The sequence below is a fragment of the Halichoeres trimaculatus genome, unplaced genomic scaffold (assembly GCF_033239565.1).
Source record: "Halichoeres trimaculatus isolate MK-OKI-2021-1 unplaced genomic scaffold, fHalTri1.1 fHalTri1_scaffold_18, whole genome shotgun sequence".
Lineage (NCBI taxonomy): Eukaryota > Metazoa > Chordata > Actinopteri > Labriformes > Labridae > Halichoeres > Halichoeres trimaculatus.
The window spans coordinates 14,261,733-14,275,437 of NW_027437196.1; the positions used below are offsets into that span (position 1 = coordinate 14,261,733).

General features: G+C 39.8%; 1 protein-coding gene across 2 annotated transcripts in view; it reads left to right on the plus strand.

Moving 5' to 3' along the window:
- cunh8orf34 (chromosome unknown C8orf34 homolog) overlaps positions 1-13,705 on the plus strand; it is an 81,965-nt gene that overhangs the window by 10,349 nt on the left and 57,911 nt on the right. Inside the window, exons 2-3 of one of the 2 annotated variants that reach the window (XM_074694091.1) lie at positions 12,938-13,013; positions 13,242-13,373. In XM_074694091.1, the coding sequence (XP_074550192.1) occupies positions 12,938-13,013; positions 13,242-13,373 (208 nt within the window). Of the gene's footprint in view, positions 1-12,868; positions 13,014-13,241; positions 13,374-13,705 lie in introns of both variants that reach the window. The other variant, XM_074694089.1, reaches the window with a different exon arrangement.

A 13,705-nucleotide genomic window follows, 5' to 3' on the forward strand; every position in this document is an offset into this window, starting at 1 on the left:
GTTTGAGTAATAATTACTACAAGAGGAAGCTGAACAGGCACCCCAAAGCCAGCTCGATCATGAGGGAGACCAAGAGAGGAGGTGAAGAGGGAGGGAGGGCAAAGTGTATCCATGAGATCAGACAGAGAGAAGATGAGGGAAGTCCAGTATGAGGGAGATTAAGAGTGTGTGCAATGGGGAGGGAGTGAGTACAGGAAATAAAAAGAGGGGGGAGTACGGTTACTGTGGTGCATGCTAATAAAGTTATCATGTCCTCTCACAGCCTGAGGATGCTGCTGTCTCACTGCTGAGTGTAAGTGATAGTCTGCTGCTGGTGTGGGGAGAGCTGAACGTCTCAGAGCCTTGACAGAAACTTTATATTCATACTTTTATACAGAATTTTTAAGCAGAGTCACATTGATCCATCCGAACAATACTCGCCTGACTCACATGTACTTTGAAATATCTTCTTCTATCTCAGTTTCTGTGACAGTGGACACGATTTGCAGTTCTAACTGTGCTTCCTCTGCTCTAGTTGTAACTTGTACGGGGCCTGTCAGCAGTCTGAGTCTTATCTCAAAAAGTCCCTCTCTTTTCGCCATGAAATTTCCTTTCTGTTCACGGGGACAGAGTTCTCTCCCAGATGGGGGGGCACAGATCCTTAATCCCAGAGACTTTCATTGATCTTTCTCAGAGAAGAGGATTTGTTTCCAGTGTATGAACATGTAAGCTTGTGCATCGCTTTAAAAAAAGGCTCATCTTAATTTGATGTGTTAATATAAGATCTCACACTTTATCAGAGTCAAAGCCTTTCATATTTTGCTGCTGGAGTGACAAAACTAGCTGACCCAGGTTGTTTTTTTATCATGTGGATATGTATGTTAAGTATGGATTTTTTAAATGTAGGATCTGCAGGAATTTTGTTATTTGTTAATAGATACAATTTTCAAACTTGGCTTCTCCTCCTTGGCTCAGTGCCAGCGGCAGCGCACACCCACTTCTCCTGACCCTGACTACGTGAACACATTCACTAGCCTAGCAATCACCTGCAGCATTGGGCTTCTGTGTGGTAGAGACTCGAGAGCCATGCACTAGACTCAGTATGTTAGCACAAGCTAATCACTGGTGTTTGACACATACCTGGTTAGCAGAAAGCCAAATCACGTCGCTCTTTAACTGGAGCTGCTCTCCAAGTGCTCGAAAGCCAGTAAAAGTCACCCTCATTTAGGATAAAGCTTTATGTGTTTTATTTTGCTTTGGTTGTGTTTTTCTTGCTCCCACTTGCTAATCAACACGCAAAGTCACTTGCGCACTGGGGGCGCTGTGATTGGCTGATGTATCTACTCTCACTCTTCACCCAGAAACATCCTGATACAACCAAAACATCAATATACAGGCAGAGGAGAGGGTTTGAGGCAGACACAGACACTGACACACACATATTGAGGCCCAGTGATGACTGAGCAGCATTATTCCTGTAAAAGTTGACATTTTTTGGAAAAATCCTGCAGACTTTACCTTTAAATAATGATTGGGTAGAAGAACTATCAATCTAAACTTCTTCTTCAAGTGTATATCAATTGAGAAAAAAAGATACCGTGTTGTTATTGGGGTTGTTGGAAGAGCAGATCTTGCATAGCAGACATAGAAACTCCTTGGATGATACTCCTCTTACATCCTGAAGATCACAGTAGTGACAGGAAAGTATCACTGGTGAGGATGACATTTAAGTAAAAGAAACCACTCTGCATTCTTAAGTTGAAAGATCGTTGGTCAGATGTGGTGATGTCATCTATATAGATGTATGGGCGTCAAAGTGACAGGAAGCAATGGAGCGAGATGACAAAACATGACTCAAGCTGTCCAGAAGTTAAGAAAAAATCTGAAATATTTGACAGAGCTTTGACAAAAATGTGCTTTTTAAAACAGCCGGCTGTCAAAGATCCAGTCAGGCTAGATGTCCATAGGAAAAAAAAAACTTTGGAGAGTACAAGGCTGAATAATGAAGATGCTTTGGCTGATTTTTCTTTCCTGTTTTTGTTTGAGGCCACACCAAAGACCATCAGGAAGGCTTTAATACTTTACAGGCAAGATGTGAGCCAGCTGTCCACGTGACATTATGACACTTCTTTTCAAGTTACTTCACCCCAAAACTTCAGTCTGTGAGAAAACTTAAGTTAGTGTCACTCTCCTTTTTTTGCCCAAGAGCTTCAGAGAGCTCTGTGGACATTAAAGGGATAGTTCAGTTTTTTTGAAGTGGGGTTGTATGAGCTCTATGTGACCACTAAGGGCATTAGATACAGAAGAAAGTTGTCTCCTGTCCATGTCCAGTGTCCGTGGATGTTTCCTCTGTATGCCTTTCAGTCTCCATCTGTAGCAGCTCTTCTTCTGTGTGCTCCGGTTCATACAGGTATCCTTTTGGTTCCAAAGCGAATGGAACTTCATCGTCGCTGTCATAGTCACTCATTTTGAATTTCCTACACTGCCTCACAATCCTTAGGGTACAAACAAAAGAATTATGATACTTGATCAAACTTACATGAGGCTACAACCGGCGCCCGAAGCGTAGCTTGTTTACATTCCCTACAGCTGAAAGGAGGAGGGGAGACGGAGCGCACTAGCTCTGCGCGGAAGGACACATGCCCAGTTAGTTAGGTCCGGATAAATGTTTATATTTCCGAAGACTTAATGCACTTAAAAATTATTATATGTAGCGCACTCTTAAACTGTGGTATTACTTTTTGATTTTAGTTCTTGTAGGCAGAGAAAATAGCCTTTGAATTTGGTACGGTCTTTCCCTGTTAGCGCCTATTTCCTCGTCACCATCGATTAAAGTTTGTGTCTTACTGAGGGAGAGGAGACAACTTTCTACTGTATCTAATGTCCTTAGTGGTCACATAGAGCTCATACAACCCCACTTCAAAAAAAACTGAACTGTCCCTCTAAAGACTCCCATCATAAATGTATATCTTCAATCCCAGACCTTATGAGGTGGCCCCTCCAATCAGTTGAGTAATTGACCTATTAAGCTCATCCTCCCTTACTTTGCTGCAAATACATCAAACAATACATCAGGGCTCATTTCTAAACTGCAACATGTGACCATAGCATTAAAATGACCTTGGGTCAAACTTCACGATGGGAGGAGTGCCTCCTTCTCATGGGTCTGTCTGATAAAAGTATCTCTGAGTAATACTTGGTGGTAGCAGCCCGGTCAGGTGACATTGCCTCTCACAGTCTCCTTTCCCTCCTGATCTCTTGTGCTCTTGTCTGACTGTTATTCAAGGTCTGGATCTCTTCCAGCCTTATCTCTCTCTTTCTTTTTGCTCATCCTCACCTAAATTGGCTCATCACTCCATTTCTCTTTTTGACCTCTTTGTGTATAGGAAACACTGTGGACAGACCCGCAGACATTACCTCAAACACCCTTAGATGTGACTTCCTGTATTGTCACTGACAAACAGCAGGTAAATCAGCAGCCGGTGGCCTTTCCTACGAGGGTGGGGAGCTCTCCTGGGAGTCCTGGAGGAACTGTTGCTGCATTTTAATTTTTTTCATACGCAAGGACAAACCTGCAGTAGAGATGTCAGGATTAATAGCCGATCAGAGACACGGACATGAGTTTCTTCGTTGATTGTTTCTCTTACAGATTATGTTGCAGGAAACAATGATTTTTAGTCAAACAAACATGTACTGTATTCTTAAACATAGAGTGCACAGACACATTTTGGTAGTAGATAAACTGCCTCCCAGGGAGCCAGCTTGTGCATGCTCAGCATGTCTTCACTTTCAGACCTCCTCCGAGCAAAAGATTTACAAGCATGCATCAGCCCACAAGTTGATAAGAAAAAGAGTTAGAGCTTAGGGCAAGTCACTGAAGACACAGAGAATTTGTAGCTACCAAGGATGTCACAATACTCATTACTTACAAAACAAATACTATTCATGATGCAGAGTTCACAGAACAGTTTTTATTTACAGTTTTTAAGCTTTGAAGAAGAGATCGCCTCAAAGAACTGTTACTTTTGATGCTTCTTTACTGTCTTTTTTACTACCTTAAACCTCCAGGATTTTTTTCCTGCTTTTTTTTTTAAAGAAATGTCATCTAGATAGTGCAGCTGTAGAAGTAAATAACTGCAAAATGAGCAATACACAATCTATGGCACTGCCTACATTGTGACCTTACTGTCTGTTTTGCCGTTATTCTTTCTTTTATATGCAGAGCACACACTACTCAAGACACATACCTGATTAGGAGTGGAGACGGATCATCCATTTGTTTTTTTTCAATATCAGAAATCAATATTACATTGGCAAAAAAAGGCGAAACTGGTGTTGAGATAAACCATACCATACCAGCTTTATTTATAGAGCACTTTTAAAAACAACCACAGCTGTAGACAAAGTGCTGTACAGGTAGATCAAATGAAATGATAAAAACAGATAAGTAAAAACACACAAATAAAAGAAAAACATTGTAAAAACAAGAAAAGCAAATAAAAAGCAAGTAAAGGGGAATAAAAGAAAATAAAAGAGAATAAGACCAGGCAAAGAAACTAAGTCTCGCTGGAGTTAAAAGCCAAAGAATAAAAATGGGTTTTAAGACGACCGATATGTCAAGTCTCCAAGATACCGATTGCATGTTGCAAACATGGGCAGTGCATATCCAACTACAAAATCTTTAGATGCTTCCATCATGTTTGTACACCTCCATTAAGCTATTTATTTATATGATAGACATGATATTTAACCAAGCAGCAACCTCTGGTCTAAGAATATGAGACAATGTGGATGTGCTAAAACCTGCTGTTTCTCGAGTGTCCGTTTGAGGTTGACTCCGGAAGTGCTGGAAGTCACATATGCACAAAGCCAAAAAATTGTTTTCACAGCAGAAATTAAGCTTTTTACAGCCTGGTTCAAAAACTTCTCCTGTCTGAATCACAAACTGCACTATCAGCACACACTGTACAGGTGGTGAACTTTTTTCTAACTCTGCAGTTTAGAGGATATTAAGATCCTGAGCTTGCCCAATCAGAGGCACCTGACAGGCGAGTGCCCTATAGCTGTACTCAAAGCTGGGTGATGTCGAGGAGACTACATCTAGGCCTGGGCTGGTTACAAATTTTGCTGGACTTTGTTGTCCCACAATTATTGACGTTTAAAGATATTATTGTCAGTATTATTTTAATACCAAATTAACCACTAATATAAAATGATTTATCATAATAATACAATAAACCCTTTCAAATTCAATAAACCTTAATTTTTCATGAGTATTTTTTACTTTTGTAGTTGGGCTGGGTGATTGTGTGTACGATAGGCAAATTGTGGTGCCTTCTTTTGTTGCTGCACACTGGCTCGTCCATGTAGATGGCCTCATCTTGCTTGTTGCGGCTGCAGCGTTTCACTTTACAATCATCTGTTTTCCTCCTAATATTTGCTGCGTTAACCTGTGTTGCCCTTGACGAGCTCATGAGGCTCACTCGCTGCACTCAGTGCGTTTGCACTAGCCTGATGCTAGCAGCCCCATGTCCCCAAAGAGACAAAATTGTCGAGTATAATTAATTTATTTTATGATTAATCGATTTATTGACTATTATCCCAGACCTAACTACATCTATTAATTATACAGTCTATGTATTAAACAAGTGCATTCAGATCTAAACAGTGCCTTCTGTTGTTTAAGAATGGTATTGCATTTCATTTTTTCCATTTACTGATTTGAATAATATTCTATGTGTAAGAGTCCCAGCACTTTCCTCCCCCACGCTTCCTCTCAAGGCTCGATCATGGTTTCCACATAATCGTAGCACATGCAAATAAGAGGCGAGCAACCAGCATGTGAGAATGTGTGTAGCCCTTATACTTGTTACACTCTGCACAATGTCCATTGGCATCCATTTACAAACTGCCCAGGGTGTCTACCACAGTACTTAACTAGAGAAGAAGTTTGCGTTTGTTTCCATGATTTTACACCATTTTTCACCAGCTCCTCTGCTCTGCCAAGTGTGGCTGCAATTTCATGCCAGGAATTGTTCATCACGCTGTTATCATGGTGAAATTTCCAATTGTGCCTCATGCAGAAATTTTCTGTTTGCCTTGAGGTTGACGGCACAAGGGGTCAAGCATAGACCAAGCTTTAGTCCTCCTGAAAATAAATCCAGGTGTCCAGGGTTGCAAAAAGAGACATTCCGTAAAGCTTTAAAGATTTTAACTTTTATCTCAGTTAGTCTCCTCTCTGTCTTGCCTCATTTTTCTGCCCTCAGTACGGCTGTGAATCTGTCTCTGTGGATTCCTCCCCTCTCCCTCTCTCCCGTTTGCTGTCCTCTCCTTCCCACTTTCAATCTGGAGAGTACGTCAAAGTTGCAGGGAGCATCAGAGAGTATCATGATTGTCATCGTCCGCAGGGGGAGGTCCCTGAGATCTTTCAAGGACAGAGATTTCTCTTGGCTGGGTGACAGCTTATCAATTACACCCCCCTAACTCCACCGCCCAGGGTGCAGAGATACCACAGATCTGCAGTGATATGAGCGGCACGTCTCTGCTGCTGGCACCACCTGTTGGTCTTCTTTTAGCACACAGACGCAGAGGCTGAAACAGTCTTTATTTCTTCACACGCATTTACACGTACTGAGAGAGCTGTTTTGCTGATGCAAGTCACTTTCAACCAAAAAGGATCGCAGTCTTTTCATATATAGAAATGTTGACCCAAATTTGAGCGTACATGTTATCATGGTACCCGTCAAAGAGAATATGATGATGACTCAAACTGCATGAGCTTATTCAATAGACTCATGTTATTTAAAGAAGCTCATTAGCATAGAAAGCGAAAGGGTGTCAGACATGGTTACCTTGCTCTGCTGCGTCTTTGACTTATGTTACATGCATATCCTCTGCAGATTTGGTGGGATTTGTTGCATATAGAATGTCCCTCTGCCTTTTTATGATATGGAGATTGTGAAGGACGCAAAAGCACAAAGGGTGCATTAGCTCATTCAGCAGCTTGTGTCACAGTGGATGCAAAACACCCGGCGGGACGTGCAATCAATATAAGTTGGCACAAGAGTATTTTACAGTAGAGACGTGGGCTGAATACAGATGTGGACACATGTGCTGCCAGTTTCCCTGCACCATCTGTCCATCAGTTTACTGAATTTTCTGCACGTTCACTCATGCCTGTTCTACACGCTTTACATCTGTGTGTGTGCCACCACCGGGAAACCCAATCATGAAAATCACCACTCTGCACTCATCCATAAAAAACAATAAAAAACGAAACATCCTTCCTTTTACTTCTTCTCACCAAAAACCATTACAACCTGGGAACCCCGGGTGTTTAACAGAGTTCTGCTGGTTTGGCCTCCTGTTTAATGTACCAAATTACAACCTTCATTTATAGACCTCCTGTTGCTAGGTAAGTTAAATTACCCACAGGAGCAACTTGGCTGTAACTACAACTTTAACATCGAAGGCCCTGTTCGCGGTTTTAAACAGTAAGACAGAGCCCACAAATCTCTGGAGTCAGCTTTTAATGGGCTGTATATTATCTTCCAACACTTTCTACTGCTGTTCTCACAAATGACATAATTTGTCCAACCAGACAAACTTGGACTCGACGTTTGTGCACCAGACAACCTTGCCCCTCTTGTTGCCAGAGAGAAATTCTGCTCACTCCATGTTTTTCCATTCACGTTCAGTTTGTTGTTGATGCTGCTGTACACCCTGGGAGCAGGCAGGAGTGTCCCCCTGACCATTTGCCTGATTAGCTTTCAACACACACACACACACACACACACACACACACACACACACACACACACACACACACACACACACACACACACACACACACACACCCGCGCACACACACAGAGCAGCCAAGGCTAGCTCTCTGCCATAAGCTCCTCCTAGTCCTCTGAAATAAGCACTGAAACATAAGCATGTCCACAAAGGCAAACCGTTACCAAGCACAAAAGAACTTCACAGGTTTTGATAAACACATTTCATCTCATCCATACATCTCTGCTCATTCTGCAGCTCAATAATGACTTTCTTTGATTCTCTGCAGCAGCGTCCTGAAGCCTCAGCTGCTCTGTCCAACTTAGACTATGTCCACACAGCGCTGGGTGTTTGGGAAACTCTGTATATTTTTATACGTTTATGCCTGTCGTCCACAGGAAACCACAGATTTAAGTCACTAAAAACTAGGGATGCACGATATTGGATATTTGCCGATATCCGATATGCCGATATATCGGAATCCCTTTTGGCCGATACTGATAATCACAAGTTTGTTTGTTTTTTTCACTGTAAAGAAAGCTTAGTCTATCCTGTACTGGAATTTATATGTTACTCTAATTGTGACAGTCTTATTTGTTTAAGAAACACACATCAAACAAGCCAAAAAACATTTGATTTTACCATAAATAAGAAATGTATTATTTTTTCAAACTCAAGACATTCAGTATTGAAATACAGAAAAATAATTTCTTTAGATCACATGAACTTTAAATGTACAATGCATTTTTAAACATAACCAAGTTTCATTTGATTATTTTAGAGCTACTGTAACAACCTGGTGACAGACACAGAGCTCTGCAGTGCAAATAAATGAAGTGCTACATTTTATTTAAGGAGCTTATTTTTCAGATGGAAAACAATAATAATCCTAACTGAATAGCACCTTATCGGCTGTGCCTATCGGCAGAAATGTTCATATTTGCCGATACCGATAAACGTGTTTTTAAGCTTTTATCAGCTGATACCGATATTGTGCCGATAATATCGTGCATCCCTACTAAAAACTATGTTCCTATTCAGAATGCTGCTGCAAGGCTTCTGACAAAAAAAAACAGAAAATATTCTCACATAACCACTGTACTGGCATCAATACACTGGCTTACAGTAAGGTTCAGGAACCAGTTTAAGGTGCTGGTTTTAACTTTTAGAGCTCTACGGGGTCAGGCTCTTGAGTATCTGTGTGAGCTGCTTCAGGTGTATACGGTGTATACTCCTGGCAGGACACTCAGGTCTGCAGGTCACAAGCTTTTAGTTCTTCCCCGCACGAGACCGAGCCTTTGAGTCAGCTTCACCGAGACTATGGAACGCTCTCCCCCAGACCCTGAGAGATGCTACAGCCATAGCTAATTTCAAAAAGCAACTTAAAATCTACCTGTTCAGGCAAACGCTCCTTTGACCTTGTTGACTAACTTGCTGATTGTGTTCTTTTATGAATTTGTGTTTTTCTCTGTGGTTTTTTATTTGTTGTTTGTGAAAATGAATGATTTTTTAATTCTGTGAAGCACATTGTGAGCTCTCTCTGTGAAAGGTGCTATAAAAATAAACATTATTATTATTATTATTATTATTATTATTATTATTATTATTATTTTCTGAAAACTGCGGCCAAAGTGAAGATTTAGCAAAAACTCCAGTTTCATGGTTTTGTGTGGAAGCCTGTAAACAGGGTTTTCAGTTCTCAAAAGTCACAGCTGAATGAAGGGAGCTAATTCAGATTGGCTGGGACGGGTTTTACGTCTAGAAAACACTGGTAAATATGGGTTTGACATATCTCGAGCTGCACTTATAGGGGGATTTGCGCGCTGCATGTGGACAAAAGTTTTCTTGAAGAAAATAAACGAGGAGGGGGCATTCATTTCTGAAAATACCCGGCTACGTGTGGACATGACCTTAAACTCTGTTCCCACCTCCCACAACATGCCACTCAACAAAAACACACTATTCTACAGGTTTGAGCTTATTCTGCTTCACACATCAGCTTCAGAGAGACAGTCACTCCAGACAAGTTTCCTCTTTGAACAGAATGAAATGTTTTGAAATGTGTGGAAAAATCACTAAACTTCACTCTGTGTTAGTTTTTTTTTTATTGAGTGTGTACCACTGAGACAGAAGAGCATGATCAGCATGTGTGATGTTGAATTTCTGTCAAATAAACCTTGAAGAAAGTCTTTAGAGTGAACTGGGGCCTTCAACTTCAGCATCTCTTATGACAGCTTCCAATTAAATGCAGCGGGCTGGGGTTTCCGGCCTTTTTTGACTTGAGGCGGCCTAGCTGGGGCAAGGACTCAGTGTGTGCATTATGTGCATGCACAAACACACATGAATGAAACTAAAGCATTCGCTCTTTCTGTCTCTGCTTATAATTTTAACTTTGAAAGCTGACATGATAAGTATCAAAAACATTATGTTCGGTGAGTTTCTGAAGTTCCTAAAATTTCAAAAAAAGAAAAAAGTTTCTCGTTTGAGAAAGCTGAAAAATGTAAATCTTTTAGGCTCAATTACTTCATTGTTTACTGAAAATATTAAGACAAAACAAAGACAACAAAGGCTTATGCAAGGGACCTCACCTTTCTATAAGAAAAAGAGAGCAGTCAAGATTTCAGTAAGTACACAGAGTAATATATGCATACATGTGTTCAACTATATGTGAAGAAACAAAAAGAAAAAAATAATACTTAACAGTAAAACAAACATAAACAGATTTAACAAAGAAACAACAAAAATATAGAGACCATAAAAGAGTTGACAAAATAAGAATAACATTTTTAAAACATAAGGAAAAAAAATGAAAACAAAAAAATAAAGTAAGACTAAGCTTTGTGAATTAAATGTATAGACCGTTTTGACAGTGAAGATGACCAACCTGTCTGGTATTAAATGAGTGAATTTGTGAATTTAATTTGAAGAAATTTCTAAATGATGATGGTAAAGAAGAAGGTAAGAACATGTATTTATAAATAAACACACATATCTGATGAATATTTATAATTTAAACTGAGAGAATATTCATTTTTTTAAAGAGTGGGGCTGAAGTTTCAGATAAATTAGAAAAAGTTGCCAATCTTGTAAAGCGTTTTTGCAGAGAGTAAATTTTAAGAAGATTGGAGTGGTATGTGTTTGCCCATACTATATTACCATAAATCAGATATGGATAAATCAAAGAATAATATAATGTCAATAAACAAGACTTATCCACAAAATGTGTAAGCTTGCTGAGATTGCTGAAGATTAGAAAAATGTCAAAAGTTATTTTTAAAGAACTAAAATTGAGGAAATGCAGTACATTGAGATGCTGAGAGCTACATAACCCGGAATATTACCAAGATTCCTTTTGTTTCCACTTTTTAACCCTCTATGACCTATACCAAGTCTTCCAGAACATATTTTTACTTATTTACATGCTGTAGTGTCAGATTTTACATACAATTTTTTCAATACATCAGTATCGCCCTTATATCCCAAATATTAACAAAGTGTACAGACTGATATCTAGATTAAATAAATAAACTGCTAAAAAAGTCCAATAAACAGTAAAACATGGAAATTTTATGCATAATTTTAATAAATACAGAAATGTCACAGCTGCATCCATAAAAAAATGCAAATGGAAAAAAAAACATGATATGTATTTGACGTAGGACACAATGTGAACAAATATGCTCTGGATCGTAATGTTTTTATTGTTTATGCTTTATCCTCTCAAGACCTGAGCTTTTCTTCCAGTGTGCATTTTTTAATTCACCTTGCTGTTCGGGATAAGTAAGACCTTATAAAAATACTAACTAAACTTGGTCTTTTTATGAGAAGTTTGATTATTTGTGTTATGAGTTGTTTGTTAGTAGTTTGTTAGCAGTGATATTGCACTTAAATACATTGGGGGTTTCTACACTAAAATGGGTGTAATGTTGTGATGATGTGGGCAGTGTCCCTAAATGTTGCTTATCAGTCAAAGTTTGAAAATTGAAGTATCATGGGTAGGGCTGCAGCTATCGAATATTTTAGTATTCGAGTATTCTACTGAAAATCCCATCGATTAATCGAGTAATCGGATAAAATACATTTTTGTTTAGTTACAGAGCAGTTATTTTTCAAATGAATTTTTTTCTCTTTAAGAAATAGACTTATCTGATACAGCATGTCAATAAGAGCGCTTGCTTTGGTAGCTCCAAAATTTGTAAACACACATTTTTTGTGCCTTGTACATCTCATCAGATGTTGCGGACCCAAATGGCACCCGTTTCATAGAATGATCCATTAGTCTCCAAACTCCAGAAAAGAAGCTAGATTTGTTGCTAGTTGCTATTTTGTATAAGAGGTAGCTTGAGGGGTCTGAAAACTCTCTTGATGTGGCCTCAGCTCTATTTGAAATACCACTCTTTGATCTTTTTTAAAATTAAACGATTACTCGAGGCAGAGAAAGTTACTCGAGTAATTTTTGTAATCGAGTACCTCGAACCATTCGAGGAATTGTTTAAGCTCTAATCATGGGTTTAAAAGGGAGAAATCTAATGTTCACATATGTGGGCGCTGGGTCTTAAGAGGTTATACTGGATTTCTATAAACACATTAGTGGAAGGAAGTGCTCTGTGACATTTTGAAAACACATTAGGAAAGTATAACTCTCCAGATTTTGTACTCAAAAAGACTGACCCATCTATCTTATCTTGATTCAAATCTACAGCCAATTAAAACTTCACATGCAAATCGTAGCTGCGGTGCTATGTTTGGCTCTACAGGGTTAAACAACACAAGTATGTGACTAGTGTGGAAATGTATAACTTGTGTTGTCTTTAAATTTCGATTTATGGATCAGGTTTTCAGTTTCCTGAAATGTTTAAATTGACACACAGTGGAAGAAAAAGCCCTCATTTAGGACGCCTTTTTTCCTTGAATCAAATTACTCCATCACCCTGCTCTGTCCTGACACCCCTGGACAGTGAAGTCAACTACAGACCAAGACCTCCAGTGCTTTCAGGGGTTGATCGTCCTTATTGAATTCAGCATGGTGGACACTGCCGGCCATGCTCTCTCATTACCCTCGTAGCTCTCCTTTAATCTAACTGCTCTCTGCTTTACTCTGCTCCTGTAGGAGTTGATGACCAAATTGATAACTGAGACTCCAGACCATCCAATCCCTTTTCTCATTGATCACCTGCAGACCAAGCAAGACAGCCCCGGCAAGCTGCACAGAGCTCTGTCAGGCTCCGCAGCACTGTGGGCGCAGAGCTCCCCAGGTCTGTACCCAGCGATACAATCACACATAATGAACACACACACACTCACACACACACAGGCACAATGAGACATTTGTCTTTGTTCATTCGCTTCAATATTGGCTCGGAGACAGTCATTAGTCCGCATCTGCTGCAGTGCTTGCAGAGTAAACTTGGCCAGCATTCACACTTTTTAAATTTGCATAACTGGGCATTGTGAGCAGAAATTGTCTCTCTCTTTCCTTCCAGAAAGCAAAAACACTCGCAGGGAGTACAGCAACTATGAGAAGCCATGGCAAATACATCCAAAGAAACCCAAAAAATCCAAGAGCGACCTGGCCATGTCGAGCATCTCTCCTCCGTCACCTGAATCCAAGTCCTGTAAGTTTCTGTTTTGGTGCAGATTTCTGAGCTTTTGTGATGCCACTGATTTCACAAACACATCATCCATTTCTGAAGTTGAAGCTTCACAGTTTTGATATGTGTTGTATCAGTTACATCCCAATTAGACGCTCCATTGACTTTAATCTTCATTTTAATTTGATATAATTATATCTAATTAAAGTTAGTCACAGTGCTTAGTCCAGGGTCCTCCCCCAGACTCTCACAGCCCTGCAGATGACTTCATTACTGAGTGCTACTTCTCACACACTAATACACACTTTTGAGACACACTGTTCACAAAGTTCTTCCACTGATGCAGATGAGGAGAT